At 39.9% G+C, this 26,252-nt stretch overlaps 1 protein-coding gene across 5 annotated transcripts in view; it reads left to right on the forward strand.

The window, feature by feature from the left end:
- ARID4A (AT-rich interaction domain 4A) overlaps positions 1 to 26,019 on the forward strand; it is a 62,375-nt gene extending 36,356 nt beyond the window's left edge. For 2 of the 5 annotated variants that reach the window (XM_090034281.1, XM_090034283.1), the window contains 14 exons: positions 3,631 to 3,703; positions 6,245 to 6,339; positions 6,461 to 6,558; positions 7,526 to 7,751; positions 11,296 to 11,546; positions 13,787 to 13,984; positions 15,775 to 15,859; positions 16,041 to 16,242; positions 16,475 to 16,537; positions 17,730 to 18,848; positions 19,036 to 19,140; positions 20,419 to 20,634; positions 21,702 to 21,848; positions 24,204 to 26,019. In XM_090034281.1, the coding sequence (XP_089890407.1) occupies positions 3,631 to 3,703; positions 6,245 to 6,339; positions 6,461 to 6,558; positions 7,526 to 7,751; positions 11,296 to 11,546; positions 13,787 to 13,984; positions 15,775 to 15,859; positions 16,041 to 16,242; positions 16,475 to 16,537; positions 17,730 to 18,848; positions 19,036 to 19,140; positions 20,419 to 20,634; positions 21,702 to 21,848; positions 24,204 to 24,307 (2,982 nt within the window). In that variant the 3' untranslated portion in view covers positions 24,308 to 26,019. The remainder of the gene's footprint in view (positions 1 to 3,630; positions 3,704 to 6,244; positions 6,340 to 6,460; positions 6,559 to 7,525; positions 7,752 to 11,295; positions 11,547 to 13,786; positions 13,985 to 15,774; positions 15,860 to 16,040; positions 16,243 to 16,474; positions 16,538 to 17,729; positions 18,849 to 19,035; positions 19,141 to 20,418; positions 20,635 to 21,701; positions 21,849 to 24,203) is intronic. The other 3 variants (XM_090034285.1, XM_090034284.1, XM_090034286.1) reach the window with 3 other exon arrangements.
- The last annotated feature ends 233 nt before the right edge of the window (positions 26,020 to 26,252 follow it).

The following is a 26,252-nucleotide window of genomic DNA, read 5'->3' on the forward strand; positions in this document are numbered from 1 at the left end:
TTTTTATTTAAGGAACCTGAAGCCTTCCAAAGAAAATGCCTGGATCTGAGAAAAGGACGGACGGGTGCTTGAAATTGCAGAGATCTTCCTGCCTACTAACAGGAGGTGGCATGCTGGGAAGTATAGTGTTCAGACTGCCTACTAACAGAATTGCTTCTCCGTAATGGTGGGAGGTGGCAGTGGCAGCCTTTTTAATATGACACAGTGGTAATTTAGGCTCATTGTATTTCTTTTTATCCTCCTCCTGGAAGCTGCAGCAAGGCAAATAGATGTGGGTGTGTGAGAGCAAGGGACCTGCTGTGCTTCTCCATATCATTCAGAAAAAAAAGAGGTATATGTAGCAGTTAATTCTAGAAAAGAAGCATAGGTTTCTAGTTAAGGTGCTGGAATAGACTTGGGGTCTGGGTTCTGTTACTGGCTCTGCCGCAGCCTCCCTGTGTGACCCATAGGTCCCATTACCTATGTCTGTTACCCATCTGTAAAATGGGAATAACATACAAAACTTGCTTGATCTGCCTCGTTCAGTTAGATTTTCTTCTTCAGAGCAAAGGTACTACCCCTCTGTAATGTCTAACATAGGCTGCCATTTTGGTTGAGACTTTTAGATGCTAGTATTGCAGAAATAACCACTCATCCCTCCTCATCACCAGGTGCAAGGACTTCTGCTTAGAGGATGTTGAGCCAAGCAGCCTAAAGGGCATGTGGTAATTGAAATGGAGCACTGTGGGGGATCAGAGTAGCAGGCAGGCTACTAGGACCCCCTTGCACCATAGATACACAGCAGACAACAGTAGCACATGTACAGGTTGGAGGCAGAAAACTTTCCAGGAAGAATCTGTCTTTTTTTTTTCACCTGGTCTGCAGTTATATGAATTGGCTGGTTCAGGTCATCCCTGCCCCATTGTGTACATCAATCATCCTAGCTTTTTCTTCACTACTTCAAGCTCCCCAGGGTTAGTCCTTAAGTCTTTCTGCTCTTCTTCCCCAAGTAAATAGACCTTTGCCTTTGCCTTTTACCTTTGCCCTTTCCTTTATTTAAACTGAAAATACTGTAATGTGGATAATTCCAGGGCTTACCTATTTACAGAAGTACTATTTCTGATTTATAGTTTAGTTTTAGTATTGGCAGTATGTCCACAAGATTAGATGGTTCAAACTGAAATGAGGAAGCTTTTCTGAATTCAAAAGTGATATGTTGATAGAATAGCTAGCCAATATGTAGCATGGTCAGATTGGTATGGGTGATGGGGTTTTTACCTTCCTCTGTAGCAGGGGCACAGCCCTCTACCTAGGATCTCTTGAGCATAGATTGATGTTTCATAGAAGCAGGACCTGCTTTACTTGTGACAGCGTAGGGTTAGTTGTGTGTTGTGTCAGGGATGATGGTAGTCCTATGTAGAGTTTAGCTTATGGGTTGTATAGGATGGTTTGGCTGGGGATGATCCTGCTTCAGACAGGGGGTTGGACTCGACGTGACCTCTGGAGGTTCCTTCCAGCCTGACTTGTCTATGGTTCTATGATTTTTATTCATAGATATCAAGATATTTTATAGCAAATGCTAGAAATCTTTTAATTGCAGAATTAAAGCTACACAGTTAGACATTTTTAAAGAAGAAGTAATAGCACAGCTAAGGTTCCTATAGCAACAATAAGTATGCAGCATTATAGTTTCTGCTTTTTTAATTTTGTAGCTTTCTCTGTTTCTATAAATATACTGCAGACTGGTAAGGTGGCCATTTCCCTCACCCTGTACATTGTACTAGGTTGTGCTTTTGAACTGGATTTCCTTATTTCTTTTCAAAGAAGAGTTGAAGGAGAAGAAACAAATTGCCTCTGCCTAATAATGTTAGTATTTAAATGGCCCTTATTGGGTTTTGAAGCTTACAGCTCCATTGAGACAAGTATGGTAGGAAATGGGTGAATTGCTACTGATGCTTGGCAGAAGACTAGTTTTCTCTTACCAAGGCAGCAGTGCATCAGGTTACATTTCACTGGCTGTACTTTCACAACAGAAAAAGATTAGGAATGTTATTTTCTTAAAATGAAAGCTTAGAATTTGCGGAATGCAGACCAAACTGGAACTGAGATCAATGGATACGCACTTGTGTGCGCTTTCTCTCTCACTCGCTCTCTCTTTCTGTGTCTCCTTCCTTTCTAAACTGAAAGAATTTTTGTTTAGTGTTCCTACTTCAATGGTGAGGCTTTATCTTTTCATTTTTCCTATAAGCTTTCCTCCAAGATACCTGCAGTCTTGCTTGTACAAATTGCTTCATCAGCAATTGCTGTCCTTTCCAAGCCAGCAGGGAAAATGGGGTACATACAGTGTTGCAAGGGCAAGTCTTCATTGAGCTCTGCTAAAATCTCATAATTCCCCTGAATATTCTTAGAAGTGAGAACTCAACTTTATTTATGTCATTTCCCTCTATAGCAAAAAGCCCCATGTTGTAGACTATCTAGCGTGTACCTGTTTATCTGTGGTTGTAAGAGTAATGGCTGTAGCAAAACTAAACATGGTAAAAAATAAGCATTCAGTGATTTTGAACTCTGGAAGGGACTCTTCCAATGTTTTCAGACATGAATGCTTTGAGCTGAGACCCAGCATAAAACATTTAATCCCCAAGGGATTTTTCCCCTCTAGGAATTAATGGGCATCTGAAAAAAGGGGCTGTTATATTAAAAATAATTTTAGAGCCTTATCTGTAGTTCTTTTCAGATAGTTTTCAGATGGCTCCTAGTGCTAGCAGGGAAGGCTGTAATTCAGGTTAGCTACTACTGTCTTGTAAAGAGTCACATTTTCAGCAAGATTTTACTGTGTGATATTGCGTCAGCATATGCAGTATAGTGATACAGGCTGTGTCCTGTTTCTTCTTCAGTTTCCTTCCTTCACAAATTGAGCATGTCAGTGCTCTGTACTTTTGTTTCCCCTGTTGAATCTCCCAGGTGAAGTACAGTCAAAAGGCCCAAGGCTGGAATGATTCAATCTGCACACATTAGTCTAAACTGTATAGATTGAACCAATAAGCAGTGAACAGACATTCACTTTTGATTCTGGAAATGCAGCCACATGCCTGCAGTGGCCCAGGCCAGAAGCTGCAGGGGTGCTAGATCACACCTCCCTGCTCAGCTGGAGCAGGCAGCTTGGGCCATGGCTAGCCCACCCACCCTGCGAAGGGAGGTTCAAAGCATCGTGGGATGCTGAGGGACTATGAGTTGACTTGAATCTGGAGGGGATCTGGGACAGAAATTCAATAAATGTATTGAACCTAAATCAGTTAAGTCTGATACTACATCCATCCAGGTTTATCTTAAACTGGTTTTCATCCAGTTTGAAAGCAGTTTATATGCACTGAACTTCTGTTGTGTTACAGATTTGAACTAGTTTCTGATCATACTGATTATACTACTTCATGTCTAATTTATGTTTCTAGCCTCAGTGTGTGGGGCTGTAGTGCTTAGGACTTAGTTGCCCTCCTGTCTTATTTATATTTGCCGATTAATGTGGCTTCACTTTTTCTTCCAGGTGTTTTCTGGCTCTTTTGTTCAAGTGAATAGTTTGAGATCTGAGTTTGCTAATAAAACTTTCCGTGCATGTTTAATATTCAAAATGTACCCTTCCCTTTGTTTTGACAGCCTGAGGAAGAGCTTGATCCTGAAGAGAGGGACAACTTCCTCCAACAGCTTTACAAGTTTATGGAAGACAGAGGTAACATGTTGCTTAAAATTTACTGCCTCTTGCCTACTGAAACTGTTTAAAAATTGCTTTTAAATGCAGCATCCTTGTGTCACTGAAATAAATGCATAATAATAACAAATAGGGTACAGATGGAAATCTTCTACTGAATTTTAACTGCAACATCTGCTTCAGATACATTTATGTGCATGTGTAGTTAACAAAAATCCAGTCTAAGCAAATAGTTTTTTTCAGCCTTTAATGGGCTGGACTTAAACTGTCTCCTAGTATCAGTTGGTACCTTCCTGTGGCAACTAGTGTTGGTAACTGCAGCTGCTGATCCTTGGGATGAACATTGGAAACATTTAGTAGGTTGTGGAACTTGCAGGCACCAGAAGTCAGGAAATAAGCCATTTTTTAAAGTGTCTGTGCAAAACTATCCTCTTCTCTCACAGACTCTCCTCCAATAATAGGGCAATAGTAGCATTCCTCTTGAGGACAACTTGCATGATCCTGGTTGGCCCAAGAGTTGGAATGGAAAGAACACTTTTTTTAAAACCTTTTCTGAACTGAATTAGATCAGGCTATTTTGATCATGATGCCTAGGTACTATGCTGAAAAAATATAAGTACATATGCTGCAGATAATTACTGTTAGCAGAATATGATACTTTGCCTTCCTTCCAATTATACCCTCCTTACGTCAGATTTCAGTGGCATATGCAGCATGAGTGCTCCAGAGTGTGAAGGCAGAGGGTTTTTTTCCTCAACACCTTGTGGGGGTTTTTTAAGTAGCGTTAAACAAGAAAACAAATTAACTTTTCTTGAATATTGTGTCAATCCCATATTTTATTGTCTTATGGCTATATCTTAGCTTTGAATATAGAAAGCTTCACTCCTGTGTTTACAAGATGGAAAAATGTCACAGGTGTGGTGGATTCTTTTTAGATTTTTTTTGGTCAAAAATTACTCGGAGTATTTTAGATATTAACTAAATTGCATGCATTTAAAATGTTGCTTTCTAGACTTCCCACTCAAATTACGTATCTGGCTGCAAATGGTGCCATGGCAACTGTTATATTACAGCATGGTGTAGCAGAGTAAGCATGGAGGTAGTCAGAATTAAAGGGACTTGATTTGGGAGGAGCATAGTCAATTTAGTGCTGACTAATTTCTTTTGCCTTTGATAATAAGGTATTTAGTACATAACCTTCTTAAGGAGAGAAGGAAGAAAAGAACAATAAGAAACTAAACTAAAATAGCAGTTCACCCTTTAAACTAAACTAGGCTTCCCTTTTAACTAGGCATATTCTGATTTGTAGAATAAATAGTACCCAACTTTTTTGGTCTTGCCATTTGCCAGTCACAGGTATATCAATGGGTTATGTACTTTTTTTTATAGTAAACTTACAGTGGAGCTCATCTAGTATCACTTTAAAGACCATACCTTGTAAAGCATTCCTGTAAAATGCATATGTTGAGGAAGACATGAATGGAACAAGGGGACAAGCCAAGGAAAGAAACTGTATCTTTTTTGAGCAGTCCTAGTTTTATTGTTTTTCTCTCCTGTTACTTCCCTTCTTTCCTTTTTCCCTCACTCCCTGCTTGAGGCACTTTTAGTCCAGGAAGTAGGGAGAAACCATGCAAGTGGCTATGGGAACCAGGGAGAAAAAAAGAGTTTATAGCACAGTAAAAGTGAAGACCCAGTCCAGAGGCAAACTGGTATTCCATAAAAAAAAAAAATATTTTGATTAAGTATAGCCAGTTACTTTCAAGGCTGGGTCTTTTATTTCCTTTTGTTTTTCTTTTTCTCCATTGCAACAATGCCCTTCCCACTTGATTGCTCCACATGGTCTTCCCTCAAGGAGGAGGTTTTGAACAGGGCATGCCTGCCAGTATTCCCAAAGCAAAACCCAATACCTTCTAACTTGTGTGATTCATATCAAATTGCATGGAGGAAGGGCAAAAGTAGGGGAAGGGCAGCTCCTTTTCTGCCGTGACTGTGGGCTCCCCCTTCACAGCTAATTTGTGCTCCTTTCCCTTTTCCTACTCTGTCTTTGTACTCCTCCTTCCTCCACCTACACCCTTCACCCTTATTTTCCTTTTCCTCCACCTTCTGCTACCATTTCACATTCTGGCCCTTGGTCCCCACTTCATTTTTTTAACCCACAGTTTGCTGGTTTACACCTGCTACTACTCTCTGCCATTTACTACGTTTTCCTTTAATACCTGTATGATCTCTGATTGGCTTCCCTTTTCTCCCTTCCCCCCACATGGCCTCTTGGGAAAGGGCAACCAACCAGATAGGGATTTCTCCCACATCTACAGGCGAGTCAGGAGTTAGGAGGCCAATGGTAGCAAACACATTAGTGATCCACTTAGAACTATACATTGATACAAAACAAGGCAGGTTTGCTGGTTGGGAATTTCTGACTTCGTACACATATGATAGGTAGACATATCATTACAGACCTTACACTGTAAACATGTGCCAACAAGTAATTGTATGTTGTGGGGTGGAAGATAAGCTTGCTTATTTGCATGATAACTATTGATTTATTTTTATGTTAATTAGGTACTCCTATCAACAAACCACCTGTTCTAGGCTACAAAGATCTTAACCTCTTCAAACTTTTTAGGCTGGTGTATCAGCAGGGTGGATGTGACAGTGTAAGTGCCAACTTTTTTGTTTAAGCTAAACATACATTAAGATTCTTGAAAACTGTTGTTGCAGTCTCAGTACATTTATTTCTTAATTATTTTAGTTAACAAAGAAAATTTACTTTTCTAGATTGACAGTGGTGCTGTATGGAAGCAAATTTATATGGACCTTGGCATTCCCATTTTGAACTCAGCTGCTTCCTACAATGTAAAAACTGCTTATAGAAAGTAAGTTCTCCCTTGTTTGATTGAAAAACAGTGAAAATCTTACAAAATCTCACAAACCTTCAAACCATTTTTGTTAATTCAGTGGAAGAGTAAATAGTAATAGAGAAGTAAGTTGTCTACATACCTTTGTTAAAATGCCTTGTTCATTTTTGCCTCATTGCAAACATTGTTATAGATTAAGGCTTGAATTCTGTAGTTTAGAAAGTGGTGCTGAGCATTCACCACTTTCATTATCTACAACAGGAGGGAAAAAATGCTCTCACTGTAGGATCTTGCAGTTGCAGTATGTTAGAACTATACTCATTTTATAGCAGGAAATCTATATTGTTGGCATCTGATATAGCCATTTGGGATACGACAATGAAATTGAAAATACAAGGTTAGCATGCGGTCAGTTTGCAACATATGCTTATTTACACGAGCAGCATTTGACCTCAGTTGAATGCCCAATCACCTCTCATTGATGTCTACAATAGCTGTGTGATATGGGCAGAACTTTGCCTGTATTTATTTCAGATTTGTTAACTTTCTGTCTAGTGCTGGAACCCATAGATACATTTCAGACATCAAGTCCAAAAATATCTATTTAAATATAAATAAAGATATATACACTTCTAAATTACAGAATTCAAGCCTTATAAATCTGTAGTTGGTGGCTTTATGGTGTCATACTAGTAAATAGGTAAAAAATTATAACCAGTTAAGTGTGTGCACGCAAGCATGCGTGCATGTGCATACCCGCTTGCACATGTACACACATGCAAAGTGCTTATTTTGCCTTCGTCAGTATTTAATTATTCGATTTCAAATTTCTTTAAGAGTTTCTTTTTTTGGAACATTTTCCTGGACTTAGTACTCTTTCCTTGTATTGTGCAAGCATGAAAACAATGAAGCTTTTTGTGGCTAAATGAAAGAAAATTAAATAAACAATGCTGAAAAAATGAAGGAACTGTTTGTGTATATCTAGGTATCTTTATGGTTTTGAAGAGTACTGCCGCTCTGCAAACATTCAGTTTAGGACTATCCATCACAATGAACCAAAAGTGGTAGACATACCGAAACAAGAGGAACCAATGGAGGAAAGTGTAAAAGAGGAACAAGAGATGCCCCCAGTAGAAATAAAAAAAGAAGTTGAGGAAAACGATTCCAGCAGTGAAAGTGAAAAGGAGGAAATAGAACTAAGATCCCCAAGAGTAAGTAATCTGTCTGGAGGGATTGGGGGGGGGGTGTCATTTATTTATTTATATATATGTGGTAAATCAGCAGTGCTCAACCTTCAGCCTTCAAGCCACATCCGACCCACAGAGCCATATCATCTGATCCTTTGGGTCTGGAAATTTGGCAGTGGGGGAATGGAGGCAGCTTTAATTGCCTGCTGTCAGATTTCCAGATGATGTGGCCCTACATGCTAAATTAGGCCGGTGCACAGGGTTGCTCTCCAGCTACATCTGGGGCTGTGGTGGCACACGGCCAGATCTCACCCACAGAACAGCCGTATGCCACTCATCTCGGCTGTGGGACCAGAAGACTGAGCACCACTGTGCTAAATGGAACTGGGTCTACTTAACCTAATGTCACTTAACCTGTTAACAAAGATGATTGATGGTGCTTGAGAAATGCTGTACATGTACAAAGTTACAGTAGCTTGAACACAGGCTTCTGTGAACACAACCAAGTCACTGTACCACTGTTTACACTGCTGTCTTATCAACTAGGATCCAATTCAGATTAATTTTCTTGATGTCCAAAACCACCCATGGGTCAAGACTTCCCAATAGTCACCTTTCCCTTCTCAGTTACGGCTTCCATCTGCAGGTATGTTTAGGGACCTACCTAATTCACGGCGGAAGTGGGCTGCTCTTGAATCTTGAAAGTTCCCCAGCATGCCACCCCACTCCCCCACCAGTTGGTGGAAAGGCCCTGCCACTTGGTCCTGATTGGCAGGGAGACTAACTGCAGTTTTAAACAGGGCACCATTTTTGCCTTCCAGCCTGGCAGCAACAAACAGCAGGACCATCAGGGCCTGTCAGCCAATCAGCTGAGGCATGTAGTAGAACCTGAAAAATTAAAGGAGCTGCTGTGCTGTCCACTTTTGCTGTGAATTCAGGAGATCCCTAGTTATGTTCTACTAGAAATGAAAAACTGTTGCAATAGAGGAAGCCCTTTGATTGTGAATGAGAATTTTCACAAATGCTAGACTCTAATAAATGGTAGATGCCAGGGAGTGTATTGAATAGGAGTTAGATCACTCTTTAGAGATACCTGGCCTGATGCTGTCCCTGCATAGCTTCCACTTTTGCCACTATCTAACAGGATAATGGGCTAGAGCTAGATGGACCATTGGTCTGACCCAGTATGGCAGTTCTTACGTTCTTCTGATTTGGAATATAGAATTCCATCCTGCAAGGCATGAATACCATTATGGGCTTTGCAGTTTTAAGTACTGCATGCAAATCCATTTTTGAATGTAATGTTCTGAGGACAGCTCTCAAATATATCTGCAAACTAAGCCATTATTGTGTACAGAGAAGGAAAGAAACAGTGGTACAGTGACTTGGTTGTGTTCACAGAAGCCTGTATTTAGTATATGAGCTACCATACTGGACACAGTACTCCAGCTGAGGTCTCATCAGCACCGAGTAAAGGGGAAGTGTCCAGTTCTGGGCGCTGCACTTCAAAAAAGACGTGGAGAATCTTGAATGGGTCCAGAGAAGGGGCACAAGAAGATTTAAGGGCCTGGAGGACAGACTTTATGAGGAATGGCCAAGGGATCTGGGACTTCAGCCTGGGGAAGAGAAGACTGAGGGGAGACTTGGTGCCCATCGACAAGTATGTAATGGGTGAATATCGGGAGCTGGGAGAAAAACTGTTCACTGGGGCTCCCCAGGGGAGGACAAGGAGCAGTGGCCATAAACTGTTAGAGGATGGTTTCGGGTTGTATGGTAAGGGTGACCAGAATCTGGAGTAGACTTCCCAAGGAGGTGGTGCAGTGCCCAACCTTGGAAGTCTTCAAGAGGAGACTGGACAGACACCTTGCTGGGATCATTTGATTTCAGCAGTGTTCCTGCCCAGAGCCAGGGGGGTTGGACTGGATCTATCAAGGTCCTTTCCAGCCCTTAATTTCTATGATTCTATGAAAGGAGGGAGCACTTGGTTGATGTCCTTTTTTTGTTTACATGTTGCAGGGAGGAGGGCCATATTAGTAGCTACATAGATACTATCAGTGACCCATATAGTTGCTGTTTATTCAACCAAAAAGAGAATACGCATAAGCATTTAAGAAAATGACCAAAGCATAAAGAATCTATACAACTAAAATTTTTAATTGCTTAGTATGAAGTAGATAAGCAGTATTAGTTGTACAGGTTATTTATACTTCACAGGCAGTCTCTTTTGTCTTTTGTCAAGTAAGCTAGCTTCCAAATAAAAGCAAACGTTGGTTTCCTTGATGAAGGCTTTTGTGACCAAGTTCTGTTAGAAAAATATAACCATATTAAGTTAAAAAACTGAGCATAAACTTATTAAAAATGTTGCCTAACCAACAGCTTAAAACGTGCTTTACGCAGTAATTACTTCTTTATTAAATTTATACGCTGTCCTTCCCAAGAAAGGACTTGGGGTGACTCACAGTAGATCAAATAAAGTATAAAGGCAGATAAAATATTAAATAAATAAGATGCAAGCAGTAGCCCAACTGAACCTTGCTTGCTAAATAAATGCCTCCCAAATAAATATAATATAAATGTAAGAAGTTAGTTTTTACATTAAGTGTCTATCTGAATCAGAGGTGCCTTTTTGGAGAGATTTCAAACTTGGTAACCTTCCAGAAATGCTGCAAAAGTCATTTTTATGAGAATTTTGCAAAAGTTTGCAAGTATAGAGGGACAGAGTTGGAAGGCTTTTTTCTCATTATTGTTTTGGACTGTTGGATAACAGAATTAATCAGACTAGTTAACTCAGCTTTAGGAGTATAGCTGATGATATTTATAGGTAACCTTGACTATATAACAATGTACTTATTCCAAGGAACCATAATTGTTGTATGCTTACTTAATAGGGTACCTACAGGTCTGTGAGGGCACCTCTTACACGTTGAATGAGCTTTAGTTAAAGTGCCCCTACCACCTTTTTAAAATGCAGGACACTGAATACATGAGACACTGCAGGTGTTTTAATTAGATTGGCTCTTGAGAGCCCTCCCCCTCCCTCCGCCCTGGAATCCTGGAGCACATGTATAGGTGCCCTGAATTGTCAAAGCTGTGTAATAAATATGTGTTTATATTATAAATACAATGAAGTTATACATATTCTGAATATAAAAGTGTGACATTTCTAAAAAGACCATTTCATAGCATTATCCTATTTGCTAGTAAAACAGGAAGTCCATAGTAAGATCCACCCATAATAATAACCACCAATTCACCAGCTACACCAAGTGGCTTCTCTTCTCCCTTTGGAAAATCCAGTCTTTCTAGAAGGCATAAAGGTTAATAAATCTAAATTCTGTCAACCAAAAGGGAGAACTGTCAAACTTGAGGGTGCCTCATGGATAATAATAGGAAGTTACAGCTCCACTATTGTAAATAAAAAGGTGTCTTGATAACAAAAAATGTTTTTAAGTTATCAATAGTGTGTGATAACTCTCAGAAATAGAGATCTACTTTAGTCCACAATATATGCTGCATAACTTTCTCTGTCATGAAATAGAAAATTAAGTAGATTCCATTTCTGTCATAGGGGCGGAGGAGACTTGCTCGTGATGCAACACCTGCTAAAAAAGAAACAGAAGATGATAAAACACAGGACAAATTAAAAGACAGTAACAAAGAAAATAAAGAGGTAGATGAAACACCTGACAATGCAGACAAGAAGGAAAATGAGACTCCATTAGGGAAAAAGAATACACCAAAGCAAAAAGAAAAGAAAATGAAAAAACAAGAGGAATCTGATAAAGAATCTGATGAAGAGGAGGAGATCAGGAGAGAAAGGTACATTATTAACGTATACCTACTGTTGAGACTGTGTCTGTGCAGTGCTGCAGCAACACTGTACATCTGAGCACAAGGAAGGTTTGGGACTGGTCTGATATCTGAACTCCAGAAATGTGAAAAATGTGGGCTTTGATTCACTCACAATTTGTCCCTTCCTGTGTAACAGCATCTCCCTGAGCCAGCAAGGGCTGCTGTACTGATAAAGGAGGTCATCCTTGAGAAATGGCAGGCAGTGTTATTCATAGAGCTCTTCTAGGGCAGGCAGCTTTCTTATTGTGGGGGCTGTCCAGGAGTTTTTCTGACGATTGCCCAGGTGATATGCTTAATTAGTATGCTTAATCAGTATGTCCCACGATGCTCAAGTTCTGCTGTCAGCTTAGCCTCACTTCTGGGACTGCTGTAAGCTAACAGTGCACCAGCCGTAAGTAGTAGGCACTATGCACTGTTGCACCATTCCTGTGGATGGGCTCAGTGTATACTGGCATTTCATTATAGTAATGTGCACATGTGCCAGCGAGGATAGGGATCTCACTGTGCTAAACATTGTATAAACATAGCGAGTGATGGTTTCTGCCCAAATATAGATATTTAGAAGGAGATGCTATGTACAGAATAGCCAGTAATGACTGGCAAATATACAATATTATTTGTATTAATATTTAAATGTATTATGGAGGACAGTGGGGAGGTGGGAAAGATTAATTAAGAACATGAGGAAAGAGATTGTGATGAATGAAAGAGAGAAGGATTGAACGAAGAGGACAAGAGAAAGAACATGGAAGGCACAAGGAGGAAGACTGACCACGAGAAAGGATAAGGGGATGGTGGAGCAAAGAGCCAGTCAGCGGGTAGAAAAATATTATCCTCAACCTAAACTGACAGGCAGAAATGTATTCAATCACTAGTCTACAAAAAGTTAGACAAGTGGAACAGGCCTTTTACTTCCCACCACACTAGGCCTGGCTGCCCTCTGACTGTGTCTTAATTGTTTAAGCTGGCTTTGCCACTTGGGATGTTGTTGTTCTTCTCTTCTAGTCCTTGTGGCTGGGGGAGCAGGGCCTACTTGGGGCACAAGTTGAGACTGAATCAAGCCTGATGTGTGTTGTTTGAAGCAACTGGAGAACGTGCTGGTTGCACCATCTCATTTTGATGCACTTGTGGCAAAAACAGTGACTTCAAGGAAGGCTGTGCCATGCAGTTAAAAGAAAGACCTTGCAGAATAACACTGAAAGCAAAAATTCCATTCAAACATAGATACAGTGTGGGTGTACAGCAGGCTGCATAGGTATGTTAAATATCTATGGTGTCTTAAGTCTTTTTTTTTCTTTTTTTTTTTTAATGGTAGGTAAGTGCCTTGTCAGTCATCTTCCCTTTTTGTTTAATCTGTTCCCTCAGCAAGATCTTTCTTTCTTGACTATGCCTTAGAATTTATTTTCTGTTTAAAAGTGAATTATGCTTTTTGGCTGTTTTATCTCTTTCTCTTGTTATCTCTGTGACTTAGTATCTCTTTATCTCTTGTTATTAGTTTAAAGTTTTGCTTCACTCAAAATCTAATTTTTGTTTTCTTTTTAAAAAAGAAAAAGGTGGGAAACCATGCAGGTAAGTAGATCAGATGAGATGAGGGTTATTAAAAAGACAATTTGGGTACACCTGCCCCTTATTTTAAACAGTAGATAAAATTATTAAAAGCTTCAGAGTTTTTTATTTCTTGTTAAAAGGCATTTATTATCATCTTCAGTGACAATGCAAACTTAGCTCACCATCAGTGAGGTGGGTTCTATAAAGTAAACCAAAGAGGATGCAACATTTAAAATAACGTGTCCAAGCAACTATATTAGCACTTAAACTTACAATTGCCTCATCATCTTTTCCTGTTTTTGTTAGGCCTCAGAAGTGGGTAATATATTCCCACTGCCTTTCTTTCATCAGCATGTCCATTTCCAAAGGGTGACTTTTCAAACATTGAGATATATTTATGCATATTATGGTTCATATTAAAAATGGTTTATGAATAAATCCTGTGCATCATTTTAGCACTTATTTCCTTTCTCTTTGCATAAATCCTGTTTTCTGATTTGAAGAAACTGTATGTTCAAGTGGCTTTTTGTGTACTGCGCTTATGAACCAAGGATATCCCTACTCCTTCTTCCTCATTTAGAAAGGGACTATCTGTCTGCTTTTGAAATCATCAGTCTATGTTCCTAATCCATGGGTATTTTAAATATACATTGTTACAGAGAGGAAATTGAAAACAAAGGAGAATCAGAAGGGGAGGATGATGAGGAGGACACAGAGCCCTGTCTAACTGGAACCAAAGTGAAAGTGAAATATGGACGAGGAAAAACTCAGAAAATTTATGAAGCCAGTATTAAAAGCACCGAAGTTGATGATGGAGAAGTTTTATATTTAGTACACTACTATGGTTGGAATGTAAGGTAAGAATGGGAAATTATATCTAGATACTATAATCCAAATTTTCTTTAAAAATCTTAGTGGAAGATAAAGGGTAACAAATCACTGGGCACCACAGTGAATTGGTAATATGGAAGAGTCAGATCATGCTAATGCTTTTTCATGTGTGTAACTTTTCTCACATATGAATAGTCCTGTTTAAGCTACTGGAATTCCTCACATGCCTGTTTGCAGGTTTTTAGCCAATCTCTTCTTAAAACTATGTAGTTTTGTTAGTTTCAAATGGAGTACTTGTATCAGTAAATTGTAGTACGCCATAGGCAATGCATCAGCAGGGTATGTGGTGGCACGTGCCCCTTCCCCTCCCAACCCCAGATTTCTGCACCCACAGTAGGGCATGGGGCTGTAGCCTGGCTGGACTGGGACCAGACAGGAGCCGCCTGTGGCCCAGTGGGCGGGATCCAGCACAGCAGGGAGCACTGTGCCGTGATGGCCACCAAAGTGAGGCACCCGCTGCCCACTTGGCACCTTGTGGTGCGGGGGGTGCAACTCCAAACCTCCATTGCTGGAAGCCCTGTGCCAGCCATGCCACCATAAGCTGCCAAGGTGAGGCGCCCTGGTGGCAGCAGTGCAGAGTTGCGCCCCCCTGCTGATGCCGGGTGGGCAGGAGACACTTCACCCTGCTGGCCATGGTGGCGCAGCACTCCCTGCGGTGGGTGCACCAAGCCTCCCCACTCTGCCCTCCTACACTAAGTTCTGCCCACTGGGCCACAGAGGCAGCTCCTGCTCAGTGCTGGTCTGGCCAGGCTGCAGCCCTGTCCCATGCCCCACTGTGGGCACAGAAATCTGAGAAGGCATGTACCCCCCCCACCCTGCCCTACACCTCACCTGTGCCTCTTCCCCCCATAGACTTACCTGCAGGGAGCTGCTGTCCACTACACTACCTGGCTGCATTGCTGGCTCTATGCATGTGTGTGTGCACATCCGCACATGGCCCCCTGCCTCTGATTGCACTCCCCCTGCTCCCCCAGGTTCAAGCAGGCCTTTGCAGGCTGGGTCTCTGCCAGCCTGAAAGAGAAACCCTGCGGTTTCCCAGGTTTTTTTCCTTTAAAGGGGAAAATCTGCATTTTTCCACAGGAAATGGAAAACCTGGATCACTGCTTATCAGGATAGATTATACTATTTTAAGCATAAACAACAGTTTATGTATTAAACTTGGATGTTTAAATGAGCAAAGTTGTGCTGACACTTGAATATCGGCTATAATTAAAGATAATATTTGGTAAAGAAATTTATGAATAGGGGGAAAAGCTGAACTTTGTAAAGAGCTACTGGGATGGGGAACGGTCCCCCAAATGATCCTGCTAGATTCCAGAAGAAATTCTTTATATTTAATAGAGGTTGTATTAATGGACCTTGTTACAAACAATGTAACTGCATGTACAATAAATGCCACATAACTTTAAAAAAAAATTAATTTCTTTGTGTATACAATTTGAAACTGCCATCTCCTTAAGTTCCTGAGGAATCTCTAAGTAGACTTCCATCACCTCCCTCCAACAAATATATATTTTTACATCACTTCTTTATAGCTTAGCAATGCAGGAAAATTTAATAGGTATAAATGTGCCATCTGTACCTTTCGAAAATATCTGTCAATATTTGTAATTGCCTTTTGCCAGAAGTTTTAAAGATTGCTGTTGCTGTTATTTTTACTAACAATAACAAAAATAAACTCCTGATTGTTGTATCATATTATAGTAAAACAGTTTTTAACTGCGATAGTAACAGTATGCTGTGTGTTTGCCTTTAGATATGATGAATGGGTGAAAGCTGATCGGATTATCTGGCCTTTGGACAAAGGAGGACCAAAGAGAAAACAAAAGAAAAAAGCAAAAGTAAGATTAGTTGATCAGTAAACTACATGTAATAATGCCTTCTGACCATGCCTACTCTTCATAACAATTTTATTTAGCTGCTCACTCCCTAATCAGCTATTTTTCATATGTAGCACAAGAGAGGTAATTCTGGCTCTGAGCACTGATGTATGTTCATAAAATGCCCTATTTTTGTTTTCAGAATAAAGACGACAGTGAAAAAGATGAAAAGAAGGATGAAGAGAAGCAGAAATCAAAACGTGGACGTCCCCCTCTGAAATCTACACTTCTATCAAATATGTCTTGCAACTTATCCAAAACACCTAATAGTGAAGGTAAAGCAGGAGCCAGAAGTGCAAGAAGTAATTTGTCAGTTTGTTCACCATTACCAAATGGAACAGAAGGTATATCTGCTGGGAACTTTCACAGTTGTTTAATTGACCATATATGGATGTTTGTGTAAGCACTAGCAAGGTAAATGTGTGTCAGTTTGAAAACTTAAACATTTTGCTGTGCTGTAAAGCAGCAGTTTTAGTCCCATGCAGTCAGCCAGCTTACTAGCACAATATACCACTTCACGATTTTTGGTGCAATATTTATTCTATATAAATTAATTAATTTTGATTTTGATTTTAGCAACACCTCGCAGGCAAACGAGACGTAGCTCAGGAATGTTTGATTCTGATAGGGGATCAAACGGTGAGTGATCTCTGTCCTGTGTGTGCTTTTAGAACCTTTTTGAAATGAGGTTTAATTTTTTTTCCTGGTGAATTTTAATGCTGCTGGTAGAGCTGGAAAGCAAAGTCATCTGTTTACCACCTAAAGTGAAAAGTAATGGGCAACTGGTATGATCTTCCCAAGGGGGTGTCCAACTATTCAGTGGCTGGAGGCCACTCCCAGAGCAAGGCACAGGTTCCCCAGGCTGCACACAATTTGGATGCCCTCCTGCTGCACCATGTCTGGGCTCTCCTTCCCTACACCCCCGCTGTGTACCCTGTACGTGAGCTCTGCCCCCTCACCCTGTTCTATGGTGGGCAGAGGCAGGCAGCAAAAGCTAGAGGAGGAAGGGGGAGTCCAGGGACATCAGCTGCTGTTGCAGCTTCAGTGAGGGGGGGAGTGGCAGCTAGGTGGGAGCCCAGGGGCTGCAACTTAATCCCTCATGGGCCACCAGTTGGACAACCCTGATGCACCTTGTGTTCCCTAATCGCTGTCCCTCGGTCCTAATTTTAAGAAGATAAGTTCCAGAGATAGGAAGTGAACTAGTGCTATGGTCATTCAGTCTTCAACCTCACTGCTGATGCCTCTAGCAAGGTAGTTAAGTACAGATGGTTGCAACTTTTTTTTGATGGTGTGAACCCAGGTCCTGAAGAAATTGAAGTGAAACAGTCAACTCCTTTCATACAGTTTCCAGCAACATAATAATCTGGCAGCATAATAGCGCGTGTTGTATATAAAGTGTCTTATTCATGCCAGTGGTTTAACAATGAAATGTCTGTATCCTGTTACTTGTTTTCTGAGCCATCTATTCTTTTTTGAGGTCAACTCAAAGGGAAGGAGATCTCTTACAACTGAAATCTTTGGATAGAGAACCTGTAAAAGCATCTTATCCTCCTGAAAGGTGTTGCTTTTGGGGGATATAGAAATAGCAGCGTAATGTTAACAAAATAAAAAAGAACTTGCTTTCTGTGGAATGGCTGATACCATGTATCCAGAGCGATTTAAAATGGCACTAATAAAAATGGTAGCAAAAGTAGGTCAAATACAATAGCAACTTTTTTATAGTTGAAGTTGATGCAAAACCAGAACTGTTGAGTATTTGTTTGGCTGAAATCGGAAATTGTGTTTTAACTGATGATCTTTTTTGGCGTTTTTACCTTTTTATGTTTGGCAGACTCTGACTCATCTGACAGTGAGGGAGATGAGAGTTCTGAAAAGACTCTGAATGAATTTTCTCCAGAAATTTCAGAACCGGAAAAAAATGAAAAACTAATTGATGAGAAACCTGATGAAGAAAACCCAAAGATTTCACATGCGTTGAAAGAAAACGACAGGACTCAAGTGCAGCCATTAGAAATTCTGAAACTGGAAGTTGAAGAAAGTGAGCAAATTGTTCAGATTTTTGGGAATAAAACTGAACAAGTGGAAGACATTAAAAAAGAGACTGAAAAATCACCTAAAGGGAAGGGGAGAAGGAGCAAGACAAAGGACCCTTCTTTAGAGAATGTAAAGATTCCAGGAAGCCAGGAAGAGGCAACAAATGAATCTATCTTGGAAACTGAAAGATTAGATGTTTCTTCATTGGATACTAAAGAGTTTTCCACCACTACTGAAAATGAAATGGAACCTTGTATAAAGGATAAGAAATTTTTGAAAAGGAAAACAGAACAGTCATCTCCTGATAAAAGAGTACGACTGGAGAGTGAGATGGAAGTGTCAAACATTGCGACTGAGAAGACCAATGAATGTGTCGGGACAGCAGAATGTAAAGATTTAAATGCTGAAGAATCACTCAGAACTGAAAATGAGGAAATGCCATCGTTAGTGGCAGAATCAGACCAACGGGTTCAACAGCTAATGAATGAAAACTTTGAATGTCCATCTGAGGAAAGTGGGAATGTTCCATTAAAAGATGAGGATGACACCATGCCTCAAATTGGACCAGAAACTCTCCTGTGCCATGAAGTGGACTTGGATGATTTTGACGAGAAGGAAAAGAGCGTCGCTGAGGATGCAGTGTTGGAAAAGCCAGGTTCCATCACTCCACATTCAAACCCATCTGCCTTACCCTCTGCAGTCCAGCCAAACTTCTCAGTGGCCTCACCCCTTGCCCTTAGTCAGGATGAATCACGCAGTATAAAGAGTGAAAGTGATATAACGATTGAGGTGGACAGTGTGGCAGAAGAATCTCAAGAAGGTCTCTGTGAAAGTGAGTCTGCTAATGGATTTGAAGCCAGTACGACTTCAAGCATTTGTAGTCTAGCAGTACAAGAAAGGGACACTGGAGAGAAGGGTAAGTCTCTGCTAAGTCTCCCTTTTTTGACAGATCCTGAAACCACCCCTGTCTGTTTTTCCTTAGGATGGTTGGTGTACAATCAAAAGGCTATTACATTAGCAGTTAGTTGTCTTTAAAGATAATTTTGATTCAAACCTATATGTTAGACCTTGCATATATTAGAGTGTGTTCTTCTGTCCTACAGGTCAAAAAAGGCCAAGTGATGGCAATAGTGGGACACTGGCAAAGAAACAAAAGCGTACTCCAAAGCGAACAAGTGCTGTAGCCAAAAATGAAAAGAATGGAACAGGTAGGTTCAGCAGGGGATGCTTGTACATGGCATGTGTATAGAAAAAAACTACCGCCCTGGGATGTAGACCACCATTTTTCATAGATAGGAATTTCCTTGCCAGGCCTTTCCATTAGTATTAATGGATCTAGAACCATGATTGAAATGGGTATATTAGCTATGCGATAAGCTGGTGGTTCCATGACTATCATCATTTTTTTTTTTAAAATCAGTTAGTGGTTTTTCAAAGTAACTGAATGTAAGAGCACATCAACTATTTACCTTTCTTCTGGTCATTTTCTTCCTTTTCTTTGCTGAATAGAATCGCTTTCTTGAAAATGTGGGTCAAGTGCTTTTCATGCAAGAATAAAGGTTAATTTTAATGTACAAGAAAAATATTTTTGAATTAATTTAGATAAGCGTCATACTTCTAGGAAGAAAATATTCATGTTCACACTTTGATTGGATACATAACTTTTTTTTTTAATTTGCTGAAACCTGAATTTACTCTCACAGCTCATTAGCGATAACATTGACCAAAGCTAAAAGAATGTAATTCAATCAGTTACCACAGTCGGTGGCAAATAATAGCATTTTTCAGATTTAAATGTTACATACTGGAAATATTTGGATTCCTACAGTAACTGAAAAAAATTAATGGGTTGTTAAAGTTATACCTTCATTATTGTATGCAGAGTGAGGAGATTAATATTTCTATGGGCACTGTAACTTAAAATGTTTGGAAACTTGTGCATCTTGAATGTGCAACTGCTCTATGTTACTATTGTCAAAAGTTAAATATTGCAGGGGGGAGGGGTGTTAAAAAAGATCCAGTAACTGTGGACTGAAACAAAAATTAGATTAAATGTTTATTTTTAATGCAAGAGTGTCAACTTAGATTTAAAAAAATACAATACTTGGATTGCTGATAATTTGATAACATTTGGAATACAGGTTGTAGCCATATTGGTCTACAGGCAAAAGGAATCAGAACTCGTGGTAGAAGCAATATCTTTTATTAGACCAACTATGCCTGAAGAAGAGTGCGTGTACCTGAAAGCTTGCAAATAAAGGGATTTTTTTTGCAAATATTTAGTTGATCTAATAAAAGATCTTACCTCCACCTTGAGTTTTGATAACATTTGGAATGCACCCGGGAAGCAGGTTCTTTTGAGTAAAGAAGTGCAGTTTTTTGTTAGTCACTTTCTCAACTATAACTACAGTTTTGGGGGACAGAAATTGTAGTCTTTAAAGAGTACCAAAGTACTGGTTCTTCTAATCCAAATTAATTTCTCATAGGACAAAGTAGTGATAGTGAAGATCTTCCAGTCCTGGACAGTTCAAGTAAATGTACTCCAGTTAAACACGTTAATATGTCAAAACCACAGAAGCTTGCTCGATCCCCAGCAAGAGTGATATCCCCTCATATCAAAGATGGAGAAAAGGATAAACACAGAGAGAAACATCATCAGCAGAATGCTTCTCCCAGAGTGTATAAATGGAGTTTTCAGCTCAGTAAGAATTTTTTTAAGTTCTTAAATATTTAAGTAATATATATATTGGTCCAAGGTCCAAGGCTTATTTTCTAGAACAATTCCAAGTAAGCACTGTAAAATGACAGAACAGGGAGCAATGGTCTCAATTTGCAGCAAGGGAGGTTTAAACTGGATATTAGGAAAAACATTCTCACTAAAAGGGTGGTGAAGCACTGGAACGGGTCACCTAGAGGGGTGGTGGAATCTCCATCTTTGGAGGTTGTTAAGGCTCAGCTTGACAAAGCCCCAGCTACAGTGATCTTGTTGGGGCTGGTCCTGCTTTGAGACTAGATGTGACCTCCTGAGGTCCCTTCCAACTCATTTTCTATGATTCTGTGAACAGTATTGTAAAACTATACTGACTGGTATTTCTGTGCCTTACAGTTCACACACAACAATCCTTGTAAAAATTGCTGTTTAAGTTTTCATTTTCTCTATTCCTGCCCTTACCCCGCAGTTTCATTTTCTTTGTCGTTATTTCAGGATCATGAAGCTGACATGTTATAAATTTGAATGTAGCCTAGAGTTATCCCAATTTTCAGATGGCATAAAAAGTCATTAATTGGTAATTCAAGAAGTACTGAGTTGTCAGCTGCTAAAATTCAAGTTGCAAATGAAGTGTGAGATGGCAAAAGAATTTTGGTTTTTGGGTTTTTTTGCCTATGGTCCAAAATAGTGTAACCTTAAACTGTGGCAAACTAAGACATCTTCAGGACGAGTAGTATTTTTACTCTTAGGCAGTACTAATGATTAATCATTAGGCGGAGGGGAGAGGAATGTCAACCTTTACAAGCATGATGGAAATGTATAGCCTTCTGTTCATGGGGAGCACAGTTCTTTTTAGTCTCTGTCCCTAGAATTTCAGCACCCTGGATTAAATGGAATTAATCAGACATTTTGTGTTTTGAAGGAAATATATAAAGGCTTTGGCAGCTTATCTTGGATGTAACCTTACTTAGTAGTAATGTTGGTGTGTATGATATCGTCTATGAATTACAGTTACCTTTTTAACAAAAATTGAGTGAAATTATTTTTTCCCTCTTAAAGATGAATTGGACAACATGAACAGCACTGAGAGAATCTCTTTTCTGCAAGAAAAATTACAGGAAATACGAAAATACTACATGTCTTTGAAGTCAGAAGTAGCAACCATAGACAGAAGAAGGAAACGATTAAAAAAGAAAGATAGAGAAGGTATCTTTAAAATTTACCTTTACTGTATAAGCCCTCTATCATAAGAAGCCTTTTGTGAAAATATAAAAAAACCTCAAACTTGATGTTGTTCTCAGAAAAATTACTACAGAAAATACAATTCACCCAATTCTTGCTTTGTATCCGCATAAGACAAAAGTAAAATTTATGTCTTGACTTTGCTTCACAAACTTACAGTAAAGAAAGAAGGAAAAATCTTACGTATTTTAAAACCACCCTTATTGTAGCATCTAATGAAGCAGGTTGTTTCCCAAGAAAGCCTCTCTGAACCAGTTAGCTTAGGGCCACATTGTCTGGCCCCAGGGCACCCTGTGGCAGAAATTTGGCAGCAGGGGTGCAGGAATTAATGCTCCCACCACTCCCACTGCCAAATATCCATACCTGTGGGGAGACCCATGGAGCTCAATGATACGGCTCCATGTACTGGGTCTGGACCATGGACTAGATGTTTAGCACCTCTGAATTGGTTGTAAGGGCGTGACGGACATTACACGTATAGTGCAGTATTAATGCAAAGGTCACACATTTAATGATAGCATGCCAGATGCTAAAGCAATTATCCCATGATAAAAATGGCAAATTCACTGCAAAAAGTCAAACCTGCCTTAAAAGTTACTTGTTGAAACTGGAAGTTTTCTAGCATGTAAGTATCCCATGTTAATTTTAACATCTGGCATGTTACCTAGACCAGTGGTTCTCAACCTTTTTCCTACTAAGACCCATTTGCGAAGACGCATGATCTATCCCAACCCACAACCCCCTGGCCTCTTTTCCCCCCTCCCCCAGCCATGCTGGTGTCCCTCACTCCTGACCCACAGCCCCCTGCCTGCCCAGCCCTGCTAGGGGGCCCCCCAGCTGCCCTCATCCCACATGGGCTGGAGTACAGCAGCTGTGGTGACTCTGGCTTATGCAAGTGACAGCTGAGTGAGTCCGGCCCTGGCACAGGTTGAAGGGAGGAGGCGGAGGGGCCTGTGGCACCCCCCTTGCCCTAGGCTGGGGCTGCTGTATGACACCAGGCACCTTGGTCATGGCCCTTCCCACCCCCCGAGCAGCATCTCCTGGCTACCCCACTTCCACGAGCATGGGCACTGACTCCCAGTGCTGCCAGCCCAGCCACAGAGCTCTAACCTACCCCCTTCCCCTGCTGGAAGAGGCAGATGCCTTCCTGCTGCCCCTCTGCCCTGCTGTAACTCACAACCCTTTAAAATATTCTTGTGACATTTTTGGGTTGCAACCCATGGGTTGAGAAATGCTGACCTAGACCCTCTACTGTCCCGCAGTGCTCTGCTCTCCCCACCGCTCCTCTGCGGCAGAGAGAGGGATGAGGAGCGTAGTGGGCAATGGGCCATGGTGGTGGCAGGGGCTGACCAGGGGCAACTCTTCCCAATCAGCCCTTTCAGCCTGCCAGGCATCTTGCAAGCAGCCCTGGGCCTGACTGCCTGCGGTCATAAATTTACCGTCATGTAACCACAGGACAGGGGAGCTGCTCCCTGGTCCCAGTTGTCTGTCGGCCCTTGAAAGTCCTGGGGACAGTGTGAGCTAAGGAGCACCCATTGCCCCTAGCTGAAGAGCATGCCTTTATTGCACTCCAGCCAGGCAGCTTTGGATCTGTGGTCACCCATAGATTTGTTTTTTGTAGTGCTACGCATTTTGGCTTGAGGTGCTACTGTGCCCTACCTTCTGCCTGGCTTTGCAGGAACATGTCTAACCACCTCTCCCCCCTTTAAAAACATGGACTTCAAAATGTACTGTAAATCTGGGTTTCTGCAATTAGCATAACAAAATCTAGTTCTTTTAAGATTTCAGAAATACAGAAATGGTGATATTGGTTGTCCAGTTCACATGAACCTGCGAATTAAAAAAAATAATTTAGACCAGTTTCATAAAACTTTTTTTTTTTTCTAATAAATATTGTTATCTTGAATTCAGTACTAGTTGCTCTGATACCATGGCGATGAGTTCAGTAAAATCATACTGAAACATGAGAACTTCCTAATGGCTGCATAAGCAATCCATCTGGATTTTCCTAGTAGGATTGAAAAGTATTCTGTTAGCACTTCCTTCCTTCCATGCCTTTTTTAAGTAAAATAAATAAAGTAATAAATTCTCATTGAAAAAAAGAGACTAAGAGCACTACTTTGAAGAATAATGCCCTACGGTCTGATATAAGATGTTGTGCCTGACTTTCTCCACGTGACTGAAATGATGTGCTTTACTTAACACCTCATAAACTGTTTTATGATGATACACATTTAAAATCAGAGCAGCCCTAAGTAGCCCCCAACGTAAAGTGTCATTGATAGTCTGTTCCTAACATCCTACTTTAAATATTTCCAGTGTCTCATACAGGAGCATCCATGTCTTCTGCTTCATCAGACACTGGAATGAGTCCATCATCATCCTCTCCTCCACAGAATGTGCTTGCTGTAGAATGCAGGTGATACACATTTCTCTGCCTTGCCAGCAGCTTGCTGCCATGGACATAAATACTGAAGTCCTGAAATACATCCACAGAAAGCACTCAACTGGTTTGACATTGCCAAGTATATTCTGTACACTCTTCCACTGCTGGACTGTATGTTTGTTTTTTTTCCCCTCCCCTCTTTTTTATTTTTAATTTTACTGTTCGAAGAAATTAAGCTCATTGGTAACCGAAGGTTTGTAGGCACAATCTGACATGTATGTCATTGTGTATATTTGTTTTTTGTCAGCACAGAGAAAGGGCACTTACCAAATTTGAAAAGATATGTCCAGTGAAGCCTTCAGGTGTTCTAGGGAAATTGTAGAAAAGCAAGTGCACCCAACAGACATCAAAATATTATCAAAAAGAATCGAGTAACTGCTGCACTTTCCTCGAACTGTATGTTAACCCTTGGTGAGTAGTTCCTCTTTGTGGAAGCACTTGCTATACAGAACTGCCAAAGTATATGTTCAGCAATGTGCCCAGTTTTAAAGGTGTATATGGGACAAAATAAATTGTGAAAGGAAGTGTAGTTTACTGAAAACTACAGTTGTAATAAGTCTTCCACTTTTTATAGGATTTTTGAGCACACAATTATGCAAATATTTTAATGTTTATTAATGTTTACAGTGGAATTGTGAATAGGTTTTCAGTGGACTATCTTATTCCTTGACAAAAATATTTTGTCTTTTTTCTATGTAATTTCAGAGTTTTTATTTTGTTACAAAAAGACAAAAAATGAAATATATAACAACAATGAAGTTATTTAACAAGATTTCTAAAGCTGAAATTTTTTTGTGTAAAATAAGGTATCCTACAACTTGTTAAATATATTTATTCAGACATTGGATGTTGTATTTTTATGTATTTTTTAAAATATTAATAAAATTGGAAAAAAAAATCTAGGTTAGTTCACTCTTTCGATAAAACATTACCTACCAGTTGTAGCTCTTACAGGAGGTTTATCCAGTAGCCATGCCTGTATGTAAAGTGGGTCTGTCCATACTTATTTTCCACAGTGTAGAACTGTAATCAGGCATTGGATTAAATTATGACCTTATTTGGAAACTTTGGCAGTCCTAGTACTTATTGTTTTGAGGAACAAATTCTATTGGGTTGCCCTTAAGATGCTTTGTCACAGTTTGTTTGCTATACTGCCGAATGAATTTATATCTCCCAGAGCTGAGATGCAACAATAAAGTAAAGCAACTGTGTATGCTTTGTCTGTGGATTGTCCCACAGACAGATACAGTTTGTAAATAACTCTTCCAAAACCATGTATTTAAAACAGTTTGCATATACATTATGTATAAAGTGATTTTTTTATCAATTTTTTAATTCATGTTTGTACATTGAAAAGGGTTTTAACCCTCTTTTTCTGTGTTTAATATGCTGTAGAGTAATAACATAGATGCTCTAGACTGTATATCAGGATATTATGGTTCACACAGCAGAAGGTCGGAGCAAAACACTAGTGATGAGGTAGCATTACTAAAATGGATGTTTCTTGAAATTTCATTTACCACATTTGTCAACTTGTGATTCCAATTCCTTCCATTTTCTCAGAGAATTAAAGAAAAAGTACTCTTGTAAATGCACTTTTTCTGTCTTTTCTTAAGCAAAGCAGAACTATTTCAATGTAAGATAAATATGAAGCTCATTAGAGAGCATCAATAAAGGCCATGTTTTAAACATAGGCTTTATATTTTATTTTTTATTTAAATAATTGTTCTTGTAAATCTACTGACTAAACAATAGGAAACTCAAACTTGATAAAGTGTTGTAAAGACTTTTCAGAGCTACATTTTACTGTTAATTTTATATTAGCTATGAAAAATAATAAAAATACTTATTTTATAAGGAAAATAACATGGGTCACATTTTCTCAAATTATCTTCCATGCTTAATATTTGCAGAAGTTAATT

This window comes from Crocodylus siamensis, chromosome 2, assembly GCF_052110815.1.
Source record: "Crocodylus siamensis isolate JL-2025a chromosome 2, ASM5211081v1, whole genome shotgun sequence".
In the NCBI taxonomy this organism is placed as follows: domain Eukaryota; kingdom Metazoa; phylum Chordata; order Crocodylia; family Crocodylidae; genus Crocodylus; species Crocodylus siamensis.